The 23944-nt window shown below is 46.3% G+C and overlaps 1 protein-coding gene across 1 annotated transcript in view; it reads left to right on the forward strand.

The window, feature by feature from the left end:
- The window catches only part of EML6 (EMAP like 6), an 815949-nt gene that overhangs the window by 693976 nt on the left and 98029 nt on the right, over positions 1 to 23944 (forward strand). The window contains exon 33 of the mRNA XM_029593447.1: positions 11015 to 11172. Coding sequence (XP_029449307.1) covers positions 11015 to 11172 — 158 coding nt within the window. The remainder of the gene's footprint in view (positions 1 to 11014; positions 11173 to 23944) is intronic.

The following is a 23944-nucleotide window of genomic DNA, read 5'->3' on the forward strand; positions in this document are numbered from 1 at the left end:
CAGGTAAGAGATTGGACTTCCAAACCCCTCTAGTTTAATAGCCTCCCTTCTCCCCTTTTGGATCTGACCCTTAAAACCCCACTGTACTGTCTAGATCTTTTTGTTTTATAATTGCACATTCTCCACAGCAGAAGTAAAGTTAAGTGGCAGGGGATCCCAGGATGCACTAGTGCACGCAAATATTAAGTGCTAATTTCAAGTTGAAATTCAGCAATGGCCTTGCCCCACCCAGAGAATGCCCACACCCCACCTCTTTTTTGGAACTTTTCATTTGTATGCATAGTGAAAGATATGCGCGTATCTGGGCAGCTTTTAAAATTCTCTCAGCATGTGCCGGCCCAACTTGTGCATGTATCTCTTGGTTTTGAGGTGCGATGGGCTTTAAAAATTCTCCTTTTATTTTTTGGATCTGTTTTGCCAAGGGGAAACAGCATACTCTAGCCAGGCAGATGCTTTATGGTAAGGACTACATACTAAACATTTTTATCATAGACATAAAATTGGAGAAAGCCTTTAAGGCCAAATTTAAAATCGGTTACGTGCATGGCCAGGTCTTGCATGCACCGCGTGCATTTTAAAAGGGGTCCAGCCATGCACATAACTCCCATTACGCGCAGAAGTGCCGGACCCAGAGAAAGGGGTGGTCTGGGGAGCAGGGAGGGGTGGGGGGGGGTGGAGCTGAGGGCAGCCAGTACAGCGGCCATTTGCCACTGTGCCGGGAAAGTGCGCACCGGCAGCCTGCCAGCACACGCAAGTTGCTACTGATTCTGAATGGAGCAAAAGGTAAAATAAAAAATTGGGGGTTAGGGAGGATAGGGATGGGGGTGGGGAGGAGAGAAGAGGGGAAGAGAGAGGAAGGTCAGGTGGATTGGAAAGTTCCTTCCCAGTCCGCTACTTAATTGGAGCGAACTGGGAGGAAACTGGGAGAGGCCCGATCTCGTCGCCGCGCATACTTTTATAAAATTAGGCCCCCCCGCGCATGGAACCCGAACATGCGTGCACGAATAATAAAATCTGGTGCGCACGGCCCATGGATTTTATAACATGCGCGTGCCAACATGCACATGTTATAAAATCCACGTGTCCATGTGCGCACGTGGATGCATGCACGGACCTTTTAAAATCTACCCATTAGTGCATAGGCCCCAAAATCTAGCGGTGATGCTACAAAAACATGACAGATTGAGTAACAGTATTGAACATCTATGGAATGTGTAAGTAGGTAAGGTTAAAATCATGAAACATGAAAACAAATAATTATATATTTTCTTTTGGTGGGAGTTAGTGGGTAACAAATATTGGGGTCGATTTTAAGACCCCCCCCCATGCACGCGTCCATGTGTGTACAGTTCCCGGCGCATGCACATGGACGTGGCTATTTTATAACATGCGCGTGTCAGTGCGTGCATAATATAAAATATAGGTCCCGCGCGCACATGCGCCAGATATTCGTGTCTCCACGCGCATGTGCGGGCGGGTGGCCTGCTCCACGCACGGGGGCAAGGGATTTTAGAAAAATGTGCGCTGATGCAAGTAGGGCTTCTCCAGTTCCCTATACCTCTACATAACCTTCCTACCTTTTCCCCTTTCCTCCCCAACCCCTAACCCTTTCCTAGTTCTCATAAACTTTTTTATTTTTTGCCTTGCTGCTCCTTTGGAGCAGCAGTAGACTTCGCATGCTGGCCGGCTGCCAACACGTGCTTCCCCGGGATAGCGGCTACTGGCGCTGTCCCTGCCCTCCCCCTGTCTCACCCAGACCACACCCTCCTGGGCCACCCATTTCAGCAGGCCCGGCACTTGTGCGCATATTGGGAGTTACGTGCATGGCCGGGCCCGTTGTAAAATGCGCATAAGGCCCGGCCACGTGCGTAACCCCCGAAATTTATGCGCATACATTTTAAAATCCGGCCGATTATTTCTATTGAAGATTGCAAAATAAAAGTTCAACAAGTAGGCCATGATGATTTCTAAATGTATGAAGCATAAATATTTCTCCTAGAACAAGCAGGATGGTAGTACTCACACATGGGTGACATTATCGTATGAAGCCTGGCACAGAAAACGTACATCAAAGTTTCTGGAACTTTGACTAGGCGCACTGAGCATGCCCTGCATGCCCTATATCACACATCTACGCGGGATCCCTCTTTTTTTCTGTGGAGCTTTTGCCTTGTGGTTTTGTGAGCTTGTGGCTTTTCCTCTGGAAATTGACTTGGAAAATGTTTTCACCGATTTTCTTCAGGTTTTTTTGCGTTCCATCCAAGCAGAGTCCCTCTCAGTGCCCCCATAGGTTTTTCGGCGTCTTTGATAAGTTTACTTTTGTGTGTTCCTCCCCCTATGTCGGCAGTGCCTCAGTGCCCGCCAGCTTTGACCGCCCACCATCACGTCTCTCATTTATCCCCCTTTGTTTATTTTGTCATGCCCCCAGTGCCTGAGGACCATGTCCACCATGGACCCTTATGAGGCATGTGTCCTCTACTCATCGCAAGACGTCTGGGGTTGCCACTTCTGTGCTCAGATGACCCCTAAGGCTTGACTTGACAAGATGGAGAAACTCTTTGGGTTGAGGAAGTCAAAGCCATCTTCATCGGCAGCATCTGCACCGATGGACCTTGGAGCCAAATCGATGGACACCGTACCATAGACATCAGCAGGGTCATTGGTTCTGTCAATGCCGTTGGCTGATAGGGGCACTGAGGACCTGGCACCTGTCCGTCTCTTCCAGGTCAAGGATGTCAGGTTCATCGTCATCGACCTCAGCATCAGGGAAAGACCAGGCCAAGCACTGAGGGAAGCCAAGGAAGCATCAGTACCGTAACCTTCGATGCACGGTGCCGGGCTCGGGAAGGCACCAGCTCATGCCATGAGGCCCCCTTGCAACCTTTGCAACAGAAAGGTGACTCAATTCTGCTCCCTGCACAGAACAGATGGCAGACCAGCCTCAGACACCTTTTCCCGCAATTGGAGCAAGGGTCTTCTGTTTGCATATCTGCCGAGTCCCTTGGTGGTGAAGACTCCCTTGAAGCTTCGCGAGGACAGAGGGACTATGATCCTCAAAGTCCTTCACTGGCCAAGATTGGTCTAGTATTCACTCTTGTGGGAGTTGTCCATCCAGAAACCGATCAGTCTGGGGACTTCCCCAGATCTCATCACTCAAGATTGAGGTAGGTTGCAATATTCCAACCTTCAGACTCTGTTGCTCGCAGCCTGGATGTTGAGAGGTTAATATTGCAACCTCTCAGTCTCTCAGAGTATATGTCTCGGGTCTTGGTGGCTTCCAGAAAGCCTTCCACTAGAAAGTCCTATGAACTGAAGAAGGTTTTCTGTGTGGTATGAGCAGAAGGCTCTGGATCTGTTCTCCTGCCCCACACAAAAACTATTTGATTACCTTCTACACCTATCAGAGGCTGATTTGAAAATCAACTCTGTTAGAGTTCATCTGAGTGAAATTGGCACATACCACCATGGAGTAGTTGGTACGCCTGTCTCTGTACAGCCTATAGTTGTACGCTTCATGCATGGCCTGCTTCAGTTGAAGCCTCCCCTAAGGCCTCCTGCTGTGTCTTGGGACCTCAACATGGTGCTCGCTCAACTAATGAAAGCTCCTTTTGAGCCACTTCATTCCTGTGACCTAGGACGTGACCTGGAAGGTCATATTTTTGGTGGTGGTCACTTCAGCACGCAGGGTCAGCAAGCCCTAGGCCTTAGTGACTTATCCACTTTACGTTAAGTTTTTTCATGACAGGGTGATCTTGCATATGCACCCTAAGTTCCTGCCTAAGGTAATGATGGATTTCCATCTTAACCAGTCAATCACTTCACTCTGCCAACATTCTTTTCCAGGCCCCATTCACACCAAGGCAAATGATACCTGCATAGTTTGGACTGCAAGAGAACCTTAGCCTTCTATCTGGAGCAGACAGAAACCCATAGATAATCACCCAGCTTTTCATTTCTTTTGAGTTGCTGTTGCAAAACAGACACCATCTAGTTGGCTATCAGATTGCATCTCCTTCTGTCATACCCAGGCGGGACTGCATCTTGGGGATCATGTCAAGGCTCATTCTGACAGAGCCATGGCAGGGTCAGTGGCCCACTTGCAAGCTGTTCCCATGGAGGAAATCTGCAAAGCTGCAATGTGGAGTTCTCGCCACATATTCGCTTCCCTCTACTGTCTGGATAGGGATGGCAGACGTGACAGTAGGTTATATAAGAATATGCCATACTGGGTCAGACTAAGGGTCCATCAAGCCCAGCATCCTGTTTCCAACAGTAGCCAATTCAGGCCATAAGAACCTGGCAAGTACCCAAAAACTAAGTCTATTCCATGTTACCATTGCTAATGGCAGTGGCTATTCTCTAAGGGGTGGATTTTAAAACCCCTGCGCGCGTAAATCCGGCAGGATTTACGTGCGCAGGGCCCTCGCGCGCCAGCGCACCTATTTTGCATAGGCCGCCGGCGTGCGTAAAGCCCCAGGACGCGCGTAAGTCCCAGGGCTTTCGAAACGGGGAGGGAGGGGGCCTGTCCGGGGGTGTTCCCGAAACGACGCGGTGTTTCAGGGGTGGGCCCGGGGGCGTGGCGCCGGCCCGGGGCGTGGTCGAGGCCTCCGGACCACGCCCCCGGGACCGGAGGACGGAGCGGGGCTGCCGGCGACGCGCGCAAAGTTACGCCTGCTGAAAGCAGGCATAACATTGCCGACAAAGGTAAGGGGGGGGTTTAGATAGGGCCGGGGGGGTGGGTTAGGTAGGGGAAGGGAGGGGAAGGTGGGGGGAGGGCGAAGAAAAGTTCCCTCCGAGGCCGCTCCGAAATCGGAGCGGCCTCGGAGGGAACAGGCAGGCCGCGCTGGGCTCGGCGCGTGCAGGTTGCACAAATGTGCACCCCCTTGCGCGCGCCGACCCCGGATTTTATAAGATACGCGCGGCTATGCGCGTATCTTATAAAATCTGGTGTACTTTTGTTCGCGCCACCGGCGCGAACAAAAGTACCCGCGCGCGTAGTGTTTGAAAATCCGCCCCTAAGTGAATTTAATAGCAGGTAATGGACTTCTCCTCCAAGAACTTATCCAATCCTTTTTTAAACACAGTTATACTAACTGCACTAACCACATCCTCTGGCAACAAATTCCAGAGTTTAATTGTGCGTTGAGTAAAAAAGAACTTTCTCCGATTAGTTTTAAATGTGCCCCATGCTAACTTCATGGAGTGCCCCCTAGTCTTTCTACTATCCGAAAGAGTAAATAACCGATTCACATCTACCCATTCTAGACCTCTCATGATTTTAAACATCTCTATCATATCCCCCCTCAGTCGTCTCTTCTCCAAGCTGAAAAGTCCTAACCTCTTTAATTTTTCCTCATAGGGGAGTTGTTCCATTCCCCTTATCATTTTGGTAGCCCTTCTCTGTATCTTCTCCATCGCAATTATATCTTTTTTGAAAATTGTACACAGTATTCAAGGTGCGGTCTCACCATGGAGCGATACAGAGGCATTATGACATTTTCCGTTTTATTCACCATTCCCTTTCTAATAATTCCCAACATTCTGTTTGCTTTTTTGACTGCTTCAGCACACTGAGCCAACAATTTCAATGTGTTATCCACTATGACACCTAGATCTCTTTCTTGGGTTGTAGCACCTAATATGGAACCCAACATTGTGTAATTATAGCATGGGTTATTTTTCCCTATATGCATCACCTTGCACTTATCCACATTAAATTTCATCTGCCATTTGGATGCCCAGTTTTCCAGTCTCACAAGGTCTTCCTGCAATTTATCACAATCTGCTTGTGATTTAACTACTCTGAACAATTTTGTGTCATCTGCAAATTTGATTATCTCACTCGTCGTATTTCTTTCCAGATCATTTATAAATATATTGAAAAGTAAGGGTCCTAATACAGATCCCTGAGGCACTCCACTGTCCACTCCCTTCTACTGAGAAAATTGTCCATTTAATCCTACTCTCTGTTTCCTGTCTTTTAGCCAGTTTGCAATCCACGAAAGGACATCGCCACCTATCCCATGACTTTTTACTTTTCCTAGAAGCCTCTCATGAGGAACTTTGTCAAACGCCTTCTGAAAATCCAAGTATACTATATCTACTGGTTCACCTTTATCCACATGTTTATTAACTCCTTCAAAAAAGTGAAGCAGATTTGTGAGGCAAGACTTGCCCTGGGTAAAGCCATGCTGACTTTGTTCCATTAAACCATGTCTTTCTATATGTTCTGTGATTTTGATGTTTAGAACACTTTCCACTATTTTTCCTGGCACTGAAGTCAGGCTAACCGGTCTGTAGTTTCCCGGATTGCCCCTGGAGCCCTTTTTAAATATTGGGGTTACATTTGCTATCCTCCAGTCTTCAGGTACAATGGATGATTTTAATGATAGGTTACAAATTTTTACTAATAGGTCTGAAATTTCATTTTTTAGTTCCTTCAGAACTCTGGGGTGTATACCATCCGGTCCAGGTGATGTACTACTCTTCAGTTTGTCAATCAGGCCTACCACATCTTCTAGGTTCACCGTGATTTGATTCAGTCCATCGGAATCATTACCCATGAAAACCTTCTCCATTATGGGTACCTCCCCAACATCCTCTTCAGTAAACACCGAAGCAAAGAAATCATTTAATCTTTCCGCAATGGCCTTATCTTCTCTAAGTGCCCCTTTAACCCCTCGATCATCTAACGGTCCAACTGACTCCCTCACAGGCTTTCTGCTTCAGATATATTTAAAAACGTTTTTACTGTGAGTTTTTGCCCCTACAGTCAACTTCTTTTCAAATTCTCTCTTAGCCTGTCTTATCAATGTCTTACATTTAACTTGCCAATGTTTATGCTTTATCCTATTTTCTTCTGTTGGATCCTTCTTCCAATTTTTGAATGAAGATCTTTTAGCTAAAATAGCTTCTTTCACCTCCCCTTTTAACCATGCCGGTAATCGTTTTGCCTTCTTTCCACCTTTCTTAATGTGTGGAATACATCTGGATGTGCTTCTAGGATGGTATTTTTTAACAATGACCACGCCTCTTGGACATTTTTTACTTTTGTAGCTGCTCCTTTCAGTTTTTTTCTAACAATTTTTCTCATTTGTGTTTATTTTTTTTTCAATACAAACACTCAGTTAGTATTAAATACAAACACTCAGTTCTTTAAAAGTCTGGAGAACACTCAGTTCTGCAGACCTTTAAAAATAAACACACTACCTACTGCTACCTTATTGACTGACTAAAAATACAAACAGTCTAACTTGTTTATTCACTGCCTACCTACTGCTACCTTATTGACTGACTATTTAAAAATACAGTCTAACTTGTTTATTCACTGCCTTTCTGACTATTAAAGGCACAAACACACTAAATAATATTCCCAAATAGTTAACTTTGCCCCAATACTTTTAAAAAAGACAATGTCCCAAGCAAAAACTTACTGATTCTTTTCAGCCACCAGCAAGGTGATCCTCTCCTCTCAGTGTTCCCACTGGAATGTTTGGCCAGTCTGTCCTTAGAAATCTCTTCAAGGTGTGGAACCCAACTCTCCCTGCCTAGGGCCCATTATTTGGGTTCAGGCAGTCTCCCCCTCTCCAACAGTACTGGTGTTGTGCCCGTTGGCACCTGGTTTGGTGTCTGTTGTTTCTCTTTTGTGTTGAGGAGCAGCCTGTAGCTAGGGATTCACCCATGTGTGAGGACTACCATTCTGCTTGTCCTAGGAGAAAGCAGAGTTGCTTATCTGTAACAGGTGTTCTCATTGTGCCTAGTCAAAGTTCCAGAAACTTTGACATAAGTTTTTTGTGCCAGACTCCATCTGATATTTTCACCCATGTGTGAAGACTAAAATCCTGCTGTCCTAGGAGAACACCTGTTACAGGTAAGCAGCTCTGCTTTATCCTCTTTTTAAGGAAAGTATAATCTTGTTTTGATCAGCCAAACATTAGCCTCTGCCTGCACTGTTTGTTCCGCTGGGTATGTACCAAAAATTGCAGTAGGGCAAAAATTGCAGTAGGGGCTTCTTTTCTAACTCAGATTTATATACAATAATTTGTAATTAGGTAATAAGTGGAACTAGATCTTACATTGTAAAGAAAGTCTCTCTCTTACTTATTCTTCTTGGGGAATACCCTTGATCCTTATGAAATTATAATCCTAGTACATTCTTTCTTTGTAAAATATAGTAGGTTCACATAGATATATAACACAGAGCAAGACGTTCTATGCAGAACTAACCTCCTTTCCATAACATGCTTTCAAAATTTGAGGTAGATGGAAAATCAAACAAATGTTATTAGTGGGATATTATATACCGTATTTTTCGCTCCATAAGACGCACCTGACCATAAGACGCACCTAGGATTCAGAGGGGGAAAATTTAAAAAAAAAAAAAATTGTGCTAAACCGGCTCTGCGTCTGGGCGTCTTATGGAGCAAATTAGGGGAGTGCATAGTTTTTTTTTTTCTCCCCATTTTGTTTTTGGGTCTGGGGAGGGCCATTTCGGTCCACTCCCCAGATCAGAAAATTTTTCTTTCTGTGGGAACCCCCAAAACCCCCCCCCCCATCCCAACCCTTTAAATTAACAACCTCCACCCCCCTGACCCCCCCAAGACCTGCCGAATTAATTTCCTGCAACCCCCCACCCTCCTGACCCCCCCAAGACCTGCCGAATTAATTTCCTGCAACCCCCCACCCTCCTGACCCCCCCAAGACCTGCCAAACGTCCCTGGTGGTCCAGCGGGGGTCCAGGAGCGGTCCGGGAACGATCTCCTGGGCGTGAGCCGTCGGCTGCCAGTAAACAAAATGGCGCCGACGGCCCTATGCCCTCACTATGTCACTGAGACCGACCGCTGCTATTGGTCGGTCTCAGTGACATAGTGAGGGCATAGGGCCGTCGGCGCCATTTTGTTTACTGGCAGCCGACGGCCCTATGCCCTCACTATGGGGTAGATTTTCAGAGCCCTGCTCGCCTAAATCCGCCCAAAACCGGGCGGATTTAGGCGAGCAGGGCCCTGCGCGCCGGGAAGCCTATTTTACATAGGCCTCCCGGCGCGCGCAGAGCCCCGGGACTCGCGTAAGTCCCGGGGTTCTCGGAGGGGGGCGTGTCGGGGGCGTGTCGGGGGGCGGGCCCGGTCGTCGCGGCGTTCCGGGGGCGTGTCGGCAGCGTTTTGGGGGCGGGTACGGGGCGTGGCTACGGCCCGGGGGCGTGGCCGCGCCCTCCGTGCCCGCCCCCAGGTCGCGGCCCGGCGCGCAGCAGGCCCGCTGGCGCGCGGGGATTTACGTCTCCCTCCGGGAGGCGTAAATCCCCCGACAAAGGTAAGTGGGGGGTGTAGACAGGGCCGGGCGGGTGGGTTAGGTAGGGGAAGGGAGGGGAAGGTGAGGGGAGGGCAAAGGAAAGTTCCCTCCAAGGCCGCTCCGATTTCGGAGCGGCCTTGGAGGGAACGGGGGGAGGCAGCGCGGCTCGGCGCGCGCAGGCTATACAAAATCGATAGCCTTGCGCGCGCCGATCCAGGATTTTAGCGGATACGCGCGGCTCCGCGCGTATCTACTAAAATCCAGCGTACTTTTGTTTGCGCCTGGAGCGCAAACAAAAGTAGGCTATTCGCGCGCCTTTGAAAATCCGCCCCTATGTCACTGAGACCGACCAATAGCAGCGATCGGTCTCAGTGACATAGGGGTAGATTTTAAAAGAAGCGCGATCAGCCTACTTTTGCTTGCGCATCAGACTCAAGCAAAAGTACGCTGGATTTTAGTAGATACGCGCGGAGCCGCGCGTATCCACTAAAATCCTGGATTGGCGCGCGCAAGGCTATCGATTTTGTATAGCCTGCGCGCGCCGAGCCGCGCTGCCTCCCCCCGTTCCCTCCAAGGCCGCTCCGAAATCGGAGCGGCCTTGGAGGGAACTTTCCTTTGCCCTCCCCTCACCTTCCCCTCCCTTCCCCTACCTAACCCCCCCGCCCGGCCCTGTCTACACCCCCCCCCTTACCTTTGTCGGGGGATTTACGCCTCCCGGAGGGAGACGTAAATCCCCGCGCGCCAGCGGGCCTGCTGCGCGCCGGGCCGCGACCTGGGGGCGGGTACGGAGGGCGCGGCCACGCCCCCGGGCCGTAGCCACGCCCCGTACCCGCCCCCAAAACGCTGCCGACACGCCCCCGGAACGCCGCGACGACCGGGCCCGCCCCCCGACACGCCCCCCTCCGAGAACCCCGGGACTTACGCGAGTCCCGGGGCTCTGCGCGCGCCGGGAGGCCTATGTAAAATAGGCTTCCCGGCGCGCAGGGCCCTGCTCGCCTAAATCCGCCCGGTTTTGGGCGGAGTTAGGCGAGCAGGGCTCTGAAAATCTACCCCATAGTGAGGGCATAGGGCCGTCGGCTGCCAGTAAACAAAATGGCGCCGACGGCCCTATGCCCTCACTATGTCACTGAGACTGACCAATAGCAGCGGTCGGTCTCAGTGACATAGTGAGGGCATAGGGCCGTCGGCGCCATTTTGTTTACTGGCAGCCGACGGCCCACGCCCAGGAGATCATTCCCGGACCCCCGCTGGACCACCAGGGACGTTTGGCAGGTCTTGGGGGGTTGCAGGAAATTAATTTGTCAGGTCTTGGGGGGGGGGTTGTAGGAAATTAAGTCGGCAGGTCTTGGGGGAGTCGGGGGGGGGGGGTGTTTGTTAGATTTTTGTTTGTTTTTTTTTTTATATTCGCTCCATAAGACGCACATACATTTTCCCCCCACCTTTGGGGGAAAAAAAGTGCGTCTTATGGAGCGAAAAATACGGTATATATATATATATATATATATATATAAACACAGACATGATCTCATAAGTCTTATTATCTTCAGAAAGTAGGTTAAAAATGAAGGAAGAACATGATTATAATGAGTTCAAAGGTAGCTATGTCCTATGGATAAATGATTTAATGTATCTATAGATTTCTATATATAATTCTATGGAGGAAGTGTTTGTATTTAAGCTGTTTTTTGTTGCAGCTGTTTGACATTTCTGTATTTGATTTGGCTTACAGAATAATCTCACTTTCACTGGTGCCATAAATGGAGATGTATATGTGTGGAAAGATCACTTTCTAGTTAGACTGGTGGCAAAGGCTCATACAGGACCGGTCTTTACAATGTACACAACCCTTCGAGATGGACTTATTGTAACTGGAGGAAAGGAAAGACCGTAAGAATAACCTTACTGTATCAGTCATGTTATTACATCTATGAAGCAGAGATTACAAACTTTCTTTTTTCTAATTAAGTGTTCATTTATAAAAGATTTACCTGGGTAAAAAACATATTTTAGCTGTTAAATCTTATCTGTTTAAAATTCTTCCCTTTTTATCCCTCTGTTTGTGCAAGTAAAATTGCTATCCACAGTAATTTATCTGGGTAAGAAGGGGAGAGAGTCAGGGCATTTCTGGAATGGGCTTTTTAAATTTAGCTGGGTAGCACAATGTTCAGCACTACCCTGGTACATTTAGCCAGGTAAATGCAGCTGATCACACAAACTTTAAATTTTAGGGCTAGATTCAACAAATTATTGCCTGTGATAGTATGTTATGTTGGTGCTTCCACTGGGGAAGGGGAGGAGAGGGGGAGAGAGAGATACTATCTATAAGGCACTTGTAGTAGTTAGCTATTTGTGCTACTATAGGAGGCCCACCTAGTAACTCGAGGTGAGGTTTAGATAGTAGTGTAGGGGTTAGTGGCCACTTTGACATGCAGAGTGAGACGTATGAACAGAACAGTGCTCTCTTGTGAAGATTTGATGTCCTTCAGAGTGAGGAAACTCGCACAACGATGAGATTTGTACAATGTTCTCTCAACCTAGCTGGATGAACTCTTAACACCAAGCTAGGTTGAGAGAACACTGTACAAATCTCATCGTTGTGCGAGTTTCCTCACTCTGAAGGACATAAAATCTTCACAAGAGTGTACTGTTCTGTTCATACGTCTCACTCTGCATGTCAAAGTGGCCCCTAACCCCTACACTACTAACTAAACCTCACCTCGAGTTACTAGGTGGGCCTCCGATAGTAGCATATATTGCTAACTACTACAAGAGCCTTATAGATAGTCTCTCTTTCTCTCTAGCTGGGTAAGTGTAGCTTAGTATAACCAGGTATATTTACTCAGTTATCTTTAGCTACCCTTACCCAGCTGAAAACTGATCCCTTAAGTATAAACATGCCTCAAAAATTGTTGAGTCTATGATGTTTTCAGTAGATATAAAGGGATAATTCTAATGTTTAAACAAATGGTGCTTTTGAAGTCCATGGCAGTGAATATCTCAATCTTCTTATGATGGTGTTAGCTTTATAGTGAGGGTGAGTTGAGAGTTATGCATGTGTAACTTCATATTTTTCCGTTTCATATTATACTTGAAGGTAGTACTGTGTTTGCATATTCTCTTTTTTCTGTTAAGCCTCAGCTTTGGAAAATCTGTTGTAAAGCTTTTTATTTCTGAAGGGATAGCACTGGATTAAATGGCAAAAATATGAAGAAGCTGAATGTTTTAAAATCTGTTTTCTTTAGGTTACATTTGGTTATGATATTAAAGTACCTTCTTCCCATTCAGGATTTTCACTTTCTAGTAGGGATGTGAATCGTTTTTTGACGATTTAAAATATCGTCCGATATATTTTAAATTGTCAAAAATCGTTAGGGCCACGATACAATACCAATTCCCCCGATTTATCGTCAAAAAATCATAAATCGGGGGAAGGGGGAGGGCAGGAAAACCGGCACACTAAAACACCCTAAAACCCACCCCCGACCCTTTAAATTAAATCCCCCACCCCCAAATGCCTTAAATTACCTGGGGGTCCAGCGGCGGTCCGGAACGGCCTCCTGCAATTGAATCGTGTTGTCTTCAGCCGGCGCCATTCTGCGCCGCCATTTTGCAAAATGGCGGCGGCCATAGACCAACACGATTCGACTGCAGGAGGTCGTTCCGGACCCCCGCTGGAATTTTGGCAAGTCTTGTGGGGGTCAGGAGGCCCCCCCAAGCTGGCCAAAAGTCCCTGGGGGTCCAGCGGGGGTCCGGGAGCGATTTCCTGCCGCGAATCGTTTTCCGTACGGAAAATGGCGCCGGACCCCGGCTGAATGACCTCCTGCAGTCGATCTCCTGCCGGTGCCATTTTCCGTACGGAAAACGATTCGCGGCAGGAGATCGCTCCCGGACCCCCGCTGGACCCCCAGGGACTTTTGGCCAGCTTGGGGGGGCCTCCTGACCCCCACAAGACTTGCCAAAAGTCCAGCGGGGGTCCGGAACGACCTCCTGCAGTCGAATCGTGTTGGTCTATGGCCGCCGCCATTTTGTGCCGCCATTTTGCAAAATGGCGGCGCAGAATGGCGCCGGCTGAAGACAACACAATTCAATTGCAGGAGACCGTTCCGGACCGCCGCTGGACCCCCAGGTAATTTAAGGCATTTGGGGGGGTTCGGGAGGGTGGGGGATTTAATTTAAAGGGTGAAGCAAGTATCTTAGATATGACAATTTATCTTGATTTAATTTTTTTTTGTTCAGCAGTTTCCTCCTGCACCTTTGGAGCTTCTAGCTCAATCAGAGTCTATATTAATTGGGCTAAGGCACCATGAGCCTTCATTCACAGCTACCCAGGGTTTTCTTCCTTTTTTTTTTTTTTTCAAAATTTCTTTATTGTGGCATGATAATACAGATAACAACATCCGAAAATAACCATATAGCCCGTACATACCACCAGATTTTCAATTTTCAAGCCCCCATCCAAATTAACTAAAACACCAACCCAAAACAAAACTAAACCATCCCCCACCTTCTTCCCCCCAAATCCTCCCCCCCCCCCTCCCCTGGCAGAGAACCTCATATTCAACTAGAACGTGACATCACAGCTTAGCAAAAAGTCAGAATACGTATCATGTGTACCAATAACATCACCCCATAACAGGAACATAAACAGGAATATGACCAGAAATAGAAGCAGGCCTGGTCCCAGTACGGCAATCATTGTCAAAAACTGAGAAAGAGACATCTAGGTCACTACGGAGGAACTTATAACCCGACGTTTTATGGTCGTCAAACCATATTTAGTTCTACCAACGGTGCCAAAGATTGAACGTTGGAATTGAGAGTCTTATAATATGGGCCCCATATCGCTCGAAAGTCACCTTTTTTGCGAGGCCGGAAAGATTTGTACAAGGAACCATATTCCAGTTGATATAGGTCTGTCAATAAAACATTCCACTCAGCTGTGGTCGGAGGACTCTCATCTATCCACTTTAAAAGAATGCATTTCTTTGCTATCAAACAGGCTTTAGAAACAAAACCAATATTGTCCACATTGAGACTAGTGTCCCCGATATCATTGTTCAAAATACAAAATGAGCACGCCCACAGGACTGTCTCCTGTAGTATCACACTTAATCGATCAAGGATAGCTTCCCAAAAAGCAGCAAATCTTCGGACACTCCCACAGACAGTGGATCAATGAAGCAGGCGAATGGGCACACTTTAAACATTGTGGTGAAGCAACGCAGCCCATCAGGTGAGCCCTCGCTGGGGAATACACAATACGATGAAAAATTCTCTGTTGCAGTTCACGGAGACTTATGTTATTAGTGAGTTTTTCCTTTTTATACTCCCACCCATCCAGTTCATCCACTACAGTCCAGTACTTGAGCTAACAAACCTACAGGCCGATACAGTAAGGAGCGGTAGGAAGAGGTGCGTTAGTGCCGGGCGCACCCGCGTTTGCCGCACGCACAGTTCGGATCACCTACCGCTCGATACTGTATTTAAATAGCTTGCAAATGCAAGCCGTGTCCAAAAAGGGTCCGTGAAGCGTTAGGCCCGCGCAATCCATTTTACTGTATAGAGCGCTATACAGCGCCTATACAGTATCCTGGGTGCGCTGGTACCTGTCATTTCAAATGACGTTTCAAATGACATTTGAAATGACAGGTACCAGGGGGGATTGCGAGTCCTCTCTTCCCCCCTCCCGAAGCAATGCACAGGGCGAAAATTAAAACAAAAGTGAATAAAGTGTAATAAAAGTAAACTTACTGCATGTGAATTTTCTTTGAACAGTCCTCTCTCTCTCTCCTCCTCCCGAGGCACGCACCGCGGCTCCCCTGCCTCCCGGGGGCAGCCGGCGGCGAAAGCGGCTTCCAGCAGCCCCCGCCGGCAAAGGTGAATGAATGTGCGCCTGTGCATGCAATTTGGGTGCTCAAGGCGTGACGTCACGACGTTTGGCGTCACGGCGTGTGACGTCGACGTTCACTAATGCACTGCCTTGAGCACCCAAATTGCATTCATTCACCTTCGCCGGCGGGGGCTGCTGGAAGCCACTTTGGCTCCCCTACCCCCGCCGGCGAAGGTGAATGAATGCACGCCTGTGTACGCCTGTGCGTGCAATTTGGGCACTCAAGGCAGTGCATTAGCGAACGCCGATTTCACACGCCGTGACGTCAAACGTCGTGACGTCACGCCTTGAGCGCCCAAATTGCAAGCACAGGCATACACAGGCGTGCATTCATTTACCGCCAGAGGGGGCTGCTGGAAGCCGCTTTCGCCGCCGGCTCCCTCCGCCTGGATGAATGCACGCCCGCCGGCTCCCTCTGCCTGGATGAATGCACGCCCACCGGCTCCCGCCTGGATGAATGCACGCCCGCCAGAGCGTACGGGCGTGCATTCATTCACTCACCTTCGCCGGCGGGTGTGCATTCATCCAGGCGTACGGGCGTCCATTCATCCACCTTTCGCCGCCGGCTGCCCCCGGGAGGCAGGGGAGCCACAGCGCGCGCCTTGGGAGGAGGGGAGAGAGGACTGTTCAAAGAAAATTCACATGCAGTAAGTTTACTTTTATTACACTTTATTTACTTTTGTTTTAATGACATGTCGAGCCGATTTTCACCCTGCGCCTTGCTTCAGGAGGGGGGGATTTTGACCGGAGCCTGCCTATTGCTGTCACACCACACTAATGCCGGGGTAAGGGTCCCAGGGGGTGAGGGGGTTGTTTGCCCATGAAATTTCGTCTCTCTGACCTGCCGCTCCACACTAACGCAGGGGTAAGGGTAGGCGGTAAATTAGCAGGTTAAACACGCGGCAAAACTGCAGGTTAAAAAGGCGATAGTCGGGCGCACATTACTGTATGGGAGGGAATAGCTAATCCGATCGTTTACATCTCATATACATGCTGCGGGCGGAAAGGGTTACCGGTTGATTTAAAGAAGCGGTAAGGATGAGTTAAAAGGGATAGTGAATCGCGGGTTGGACTTACGTGGCCAAATTGTGAGTTAGAAGCGGGTTAGAAGCAGGGTAACCGCGGCCGCGCTTTACTGTATCGGCCTGTTAGTAAATCATTTACTATGGTATGATAAGGCCTTTAATGCATGATATTTGGCCTTTATCACATGATATTAAGAACTATCTCGTGATAAATGAAATATTGCGCACAAGAAATACATTTGCAAATGAGCATGCAAATAAGCAAATTTCATGCAATTGAAGGTCCCCTTTATTTTCTCGCATTAAAATAATGTGTGTTTTGGGACAAAATAACAAAAGATAACTATACGTTTTCAGTTTGCAAAATTGCTGTTTTTGGACAAATTGCATGAAAATGGGCAATATTGTGTGTTTGTGGGGGGGGGGGGGGGGGTTCTGTCTCCCCGAGACATACCTATAGAGGCTTGCACCAATAAAAAAAAAAAATCCTTAACTAACTGACCAAACTTCCAGGAGCCATAATGTTAGACAGCTGGATGGTTCAGTCAGTTAATCAGCAGCACTAAGAGGGAAGGGAAACAGAGATGCCACTTAGGGAAGCCCCAAACGAATGAAGTCAGAAACTAGGATGAGCAACAAGCACACAACAAGCGTGGAGAGCTGTTGCCAAGGCAAAGAATGAGTGGCGGGCCCTGCCTTAAGTAGCAGGGCCCAATGATATCATCCAGGAGGAGAGCGTGAAACAATTAAAGTAGTCCTTACTAAACGTTGTAGTGCAAACAATGAATCTTTATTGCAATGGTGAAACTCCATAACTTCTTGGCATAAAACAAGGTCTATTAAAACAAACTAATGTCCCCCGACGTGGCAACCATGTTTTGCCCAGAGGGTTGCATCGGGAGGGACCACGAGGTGTATTTCAAATACACTGGGTTACAGCCACACACTGCAATAAAGATTAATCGTTTGCACTACCGTGTTTAGTAAGGACAACTTTAATTGTGTCACGCTCTCCTCCTTTTGTTAATTCTTGCAACTGAGCGTTGGATGTTTTCTCCGATTCCTTGTGTCTTATTTCCCTAATACGTTCCCTAAGAAAAAGCAAGATTACAAGTCTCTGCATGCAGGGGAGTAAAACCTGGACTGGATCAACCTGTCCTGAAAATTTGGAGTCAGTTGTCAACCCTTGGGTAGCTGATTTTATAAATGCGCGCATAAACGCGCACATTTTATAAAATTGGTGCACCCACGTGTGCATGCCAGCAAACGTGTGCACAAGTGCTAAAATTCACCTCAGTGTCTATATCCTTCAGCAATCTGCAATTTTTGAACAGTTTGAAGATAGGAGGTGTAGCCATAGTTTGCTACTAGGTAAGAGCAGTGCTTCATTTCCTATTCTTTGCTATTTGTTTAGTGTATATGCCAGGGAGATATGTGTCTGCCTTGTTATTGTGCACCTCTATAATATGTTTTCTCTGTACAAATCCAGAAGTGGCAGGCCTAGTCATACTGGCTAGATGGTGTTGAGCAGAGCTAATCTAAAGAGGTCCTAGATTTGAATTTCCAATAATGGCCGCATATATTAAAACACAATCTAGGAAAATATCAGTAATACTGGAATCCCAAAACAATTTGTGCCCGAAAAGAAAAAGGCTAGAATGTCAGGTTAACCATCAGTTCCTAACAAGAACCTAGTAGGTTCTATAAAGCAGAGGCAAACAAGTAATGTGTTAATAGTCTGAGTGGAATCTGCTGAAGTTGTCATTACTAATACATTGTAACATTTTCTCAATATATTATCATTACAAGTACCCAGTCCACACACCATGTGTTCTCACGGACATGTCACATGTAAGGTAGTGTAACTTTCTACAACACCTACTTGCATTAGCATTAAAGCTTTGTAATTTACTAGCTATGCATGTAACTGAACACCATATATGTATTTGTGCTTGCCTTTTCTCTTTGTTATGTCACACACATTTTCAGTTTTATTTTATTTTGTCCAGTAATTTATTAGTGTTTATTACAACAAATAGTAAAGCAGGAAGTCTATTACGGGATTCAGTATAAAGTATTTTATGATGGCACATAAACTGCTACGTTCACCTTCATTTCCAGACATGAACTCTTAAGATCCTCTCAATGAGGTCTGTAAGACATTCCACGTATGAAGCTTGCTCATTTGATAGAAACTAGGGATTGTGCATTCTCGATTGCAGCACCTTCACTTATGAAACTCCCTTCCAGAATCCTTATGCCAGACTGAATATACAAAAATCTTTTAAAGGCCTTTTTCCTTAAACAGGCCTATTTATAAACTTCTGTATTGTGCTCACTGCATCAAAGTGGTAGTGGTTTTGACTGTTAATGCAGCTGGTCAATTATGTACTTTTTTTTTTTGTTCTGTCATTTTTCTCTGTACATTATTTTATGAATGTAATTTTGTATATCACTAAGGGGCTGAGGCAATAAAAGTGCATCGAAAGTGGGAGCCCAGTGTTGAGCGCCCACTTTTCTAACATGTGCCTGGTCACCTCTCCTGGGTACATGATGCAGCATTTAAATGAGGGGTTGTACTGCCAAGAAGGCGCTAGGGTTGATTGCGCATCCCTAGCACCTCCTTACAAGCGGGCGCCCAGGAGAGGTTGGTTGTCTGCGGATTAGGAAAGCGAACGCTCAATTTTACAAGCATCCATTTTCCTAACTGGTAGACAGCCACGGGTTAGGAAAATGAACGCTTGTTAACTGAGCATCCATTTCCCTAACTTGACCACCGGCACTTTTTAAATTTTTAAAAAAAATTTTAAACTTTTGGTTCCTCTGACTTAAATTCGAATCTGCTCTGGGCAGGCGTTAATTTCTGAGCGTAAAAATGTGCGGGTCCGGTGCACATTGGTTTTTTTTGCATGTGGGGTAAACGCTATTAGTTTCACGGCATGTTGGATGCACGTTTTGGGTGCAATAATCCCCTTATAGCATAAGGGGCTGTGAACGAGCATCCAAAATACGCATTAAACAGTGCACTCGACTGAGCCCACTGTTTTGCATCAGCCCCTTAGTGCCTTCGCTTAAATGATTAAAACATTTTAATAAACTAAACTAAACTAAAAAAAAAACTGACTCTCCATTTTCCAGGGTATATAACATTTTTGTTCTTTTTGTAATAAACATGGATAAATTCTCAGGAAAAATAAAATAAAAACTGAAAATGAAGGTCCCTACCCAAGGTCATGTTCATAGATTAAATACAGTGTGGAAGGCCCATATTGCTGCACTGACTGTAAGGGGGAGATTATAACATATTAGTAATGGATTAGGTCTCTAAAGTTGTGATGGCTTTGTATGTTGCAGAATTCATATTTCATAGCTAGCTGGCAGGTGTAACATGAAGACTGAATGATAAAATAATTATGGCTAGTCAAAATGCAGAAATGTGCATGCATATACTGCAAGATAGCCTTAATCACGATGTATTTTTTTTGTGCTAGGTTATATGGCCACTACAGCATTCCTTGGACAGATCTAATATGTAACTCTAAGATGTAGATCTCATATGTACCCTTTCAAATAAGACTCAGACAAGGGGACACTCCATGTAACTAACAATCAGCTGATTCAAAACAGAAGTAGAAAGTACTTCTTCACTCAGCGCACTGCCAAGTTGTGGAATCTTTTCCCAGAGGAAGTAATTGAGGTGACTAGCATTGCAAGGTTTCATTGAGGTTTGGACAAGTTCCTGGAGGAACAGTCCTTAACACATTATTTGAAGATAAACTAAATAAAGTTATAGCTATCACTGGGAATGAATAACAGGAAATAGATATAATTTATGGGATCTACCAGGTACTTACAACCTGGAATGACCATTGTTGGAGACAGGATGCTGGACCTTGGTTTGAACCAGCATGGCAATTCTTTAGTTCTTATATTCAATTATTGTGGTTTTGGGTGATGTAGATTGAAAGCTTTAGGCTAGTATATTCAGCAGGACATTTATCCCGCTAAATATACAGGACACGGTATCCAACTAACTTTAGTCGGATACCTTGTTTATTAATTGACTTACTGAAAATTGACCTGAAAAAGTACAGTATGTGGAAGTGGCAACCCAACAAAAACATTTCCCTTGAAAAGGAACAGCAGATGCAACAAGTTAAAAAATCTGCAATGTAAGACCCTTGTTGAGAGAGTGCACTGAAACAGGGCTAGCAGCAAAGTCTTTCAAGGCCTAAGACAGTCCATGATGACAAAATGCACTGAAAATAGAAGTCTTTCAAGGCCCATTTTGAAGAAGTTCACTGAAGGGGAGCAGGAAGTCAAGTGTACAATAGAGACATCAGACAGATGGCTTGAGGCTGGAGACAGGAGGTAGGAGGCCGATGTCTGGTGTCAGCCAAATGAACACTGGAGGCCAATGACTGGAGACAGCTGAATAGATGCAGGAGGCTGGAGGTCGATAACTGGAGACAGTAGGCAGGAGGCCAATGACTAGATACATGATGCCAGACCATTGAGTGTTGAGAGCAGATACTGCAAACTTGAGAATGGATATCATCTCATATTGCAGCACTCCTGCTGCACTAGGGAGGACTGAATATTCAGAAGGATGAGTGCATGGCAGCAGCCTGGTAGCCTTCCAGCTCACTGGCACAGGGACTTATGAGCCAGGAGAGACTCAGCTGCCTTCTTATTTTCAAGGCAGCCGCTGTTCTTTAAGGCCACTGGTTGGGCCTTCATGTGCCTTTTCCCCTTTGAGGCATTTTTCTTGGTAGGGGCATGTTTCTTTGGCCATGGCCCCTGGCTTCTCCTGACAGCTGCGGACTGCTGCTCGGTGTCATCGATGTCTGTGACATGGCTGGCCTTGAGGCTGCCTGCTGGAATACTTAACACACCTGCATTAGAGTTGTATTTATGTTACTTAATGCTGCTGCCATGGAGATGAATCCTTACAATATTGTGACCATCTGCTCTCTATTGGCCTATGTCTGCTCCCTCTGTGCCTGCCTTAGCCAAATTAGCTCTCCATTATGTGCCATCTCTCCATCCTTTCTAGCAACCCATGTAGAGTTGCTAGATCAGGTGCCTGTTGTGCTCCAGCTTCTGCTAGTGAAAGCGGGACCATGCTCACCACTCTAAGGTCTTCTTTTGGAGGTTGGCTGGCAAAATGCTCCTCAGCTAGCTATGAGATGTCTTGGGGTTCCACTACAGGGGTGCTAGTACCATTTTGTGGCTCCTATGTCTGCACATCAAACCACCTAAGGCTACTCTCCTCAATGAATGTGGTCAGGCTTAAGGAGGTGTCCAGCAGTTGGGTCTCAATTAAATTCTTATCCTCCAGTGGCTCCTCCCAAGGTCTGGGATGTTCCTCCTCAGTGTCCTCTGGTTCTTGAACCTGCTGCTGCTGGGTGCTTGGACTGGAGCGGGAGTATTGGGACCTATGAAAAAAATGAAAGGACATATAAGTGTCTAGTATAATAGGTAAAAGTTCTTGTTTTTCCATAAGATGTGCACATGTAGAGCTCCAAATGTGATCATCTTATGCAAAAATTCTTGTCTGTATCCCAAACATTCTTATATTTTTTTGTCAAGCTTACCTGCACTCTTGCACTGTCCAGGGTCTCTTCCATGCCCTCAAAGACATAAGATCCGAGGTATTCAATCAGCCACTGCTCCATAGCTGTTAGGACGATGGGGCATGGCACTCCCCCTCCTGTCTTCCTCGCATATCACCTCCTTCTTGCCACCTTTGCCTTCAGCCAGGTCTTTAAGTCTCTGAACCAATTGGACACCTGCTCACTGGATGCCCCTGCATCTATAGATCGCATTTGCAGTCTTCCTCAATTGATGCACTGTGCCACTTTAGATGTCTTGGTTGTCTGGCTTCCGAACAACATGGAATAATTGGTGAGAACACCCTAGATAAGTAGGTTGTTGTCCGCAGGACTGAACTTCTGGGCTCAAAGATGCTGCTTGATGGTTGGGTTACCACTTCCGGATAAGAGGTGTCACCTGTCCCTCACTCTCACTCTCACTCCCACTCCCAGCTTACAATCTTTCCTCCCCCACACCTGCTCTGGCTGCTGCTCCACTCTCTTTCTTCTATATCTGGGCCTAACCTGCCTTGCTCCTCCTCCTGGACTTTCCTGTCTGCACCTCTCCCCCTCCTTCATCTCCTATCTCTCTGATCCTCCCTGTCTCTGCTCCTCTGCCTCACCTCTTTCTCATCACTCTTCCCTGCACCACTCCTGCCCATCTCTTCTCTCCATCACTCCATGCCCTCCCTCCTCTCTGATCTGCCTCTCTTCTCTCATCCTTATTAGCACTCACTCCATGTACATGCCTATCACACCTATGCCTTCACCTTTCATGCTCCTTATTCACACCTGTCTCACCACACACACACACACATTTCTCTTTTCCACTCTCTAAATACAAAATGACAGACAAGCAAGACAAACAAAACACAAACTAAGAACATAAGAAAATGCCATACTGGGTCAGACCAAGGGTCCATCAAGCCCAGCATCCTGTTTCCAACAGTGGCCAATCCAGGCCATAAGAACCTGGCAAGTACCCAAAAGCTAAGTCTATTCCATGTTACCATTGCTAATGGCAGTGGCTATTCTCTAAGTGAACTTAATAGCAGGTAATGGACTTCTCCTCCAAGAACTTATCCAATCCTTTTTTAAACACAGCTATACTAACTGCACTAACCACATCCTCTGGCAACAAATTCCAGAGTTTAAATGTGCGTTGAGTAAAAAAGAACTTTCTCCGATTAGTTTTAAATGTGCCCCATGCTAACTTTCACACACAGGGAAAGACAGACAAAGAGGAAGGTAAACAGAGTAGAAACAATCAAAAGACACAGCACTTAGATAATAGAAATCCAATTCCTCTAACCACCATCAAACTCCTCTAACCTCTCACCAAACTCTTCTCTCCACCAATGCCTAACACACTCTCAAAGGAGAAGCTGCAGGAAGCTGTTTTATATAAACAAAAAAAAAAGCATGTGGTGATGAAATTACACGAGAAGCATCGAAACAGTGTACAAAGTGATAAAATAATGAGAAGCGGCTAAATTACATACAAAGCAATAAAATAACATGACAAGAGAAGTGATAATTTATTGTGCAATGTGATAATTTAGCGTATGATGTGATAATTTATTTACAAACACGCTATTTGAGAAATTAGCTTAAACATGCCCGTTTTTTTATCGCACAAGCCTTAACTTCCATAACACATAATATTTCTTATTTTTTAGTGCATCTAAGTAAATGTATCCCATAGACTATTGTTCCCTCTTGAAGCAGTGAATCAGTATCATTGCTGCATACTAGATGGGATTCCTTCCATCTCAGGGGCTTTGAATGCTGCCTCTGCAAATACCATAGCTATGGCCAGCCAGAGGTACAGGAACTGAGTTTGAGAACTGAATCCAGGTCTGCTAAAGAGCCTTCACACCAGCCCTTTGTTTTTATTTTTTATTATTTTATTGTTATTTATAGTTTACTATGGACTTCTGATTGGCATGCTGTCAATATAACCTAAAAACAAACTTCTTAAAATAATAAATCATGCTTTACATTCCGAAACGGTTCTTTGTAAGCATTGGTATCAGCACTTTATGCTTTAGTATGAAATTTCCACCCAAAACCCAAGTGGACCTCAAAGCAAAATCAGGAAGGATATAACTAGAGACCTTCATACAATGGAGTGATAAACGAATCGCTCA

This window comes from Rhinatrema bivittatum, chromosome 3 (genome assembly GCF_901001135.1).
Source record: "Rhinatrema bivittatum chromosome 3, aRhiBiv1.1, whole genome shotgun sequence".
Taxonomy (NCBI): Eukaryota; Metazoa; Chordata; class Amphibia; order Gymnophiona; family Rhinatrematidae; genus Rhinatrema; species Rhinatrema bivittatum.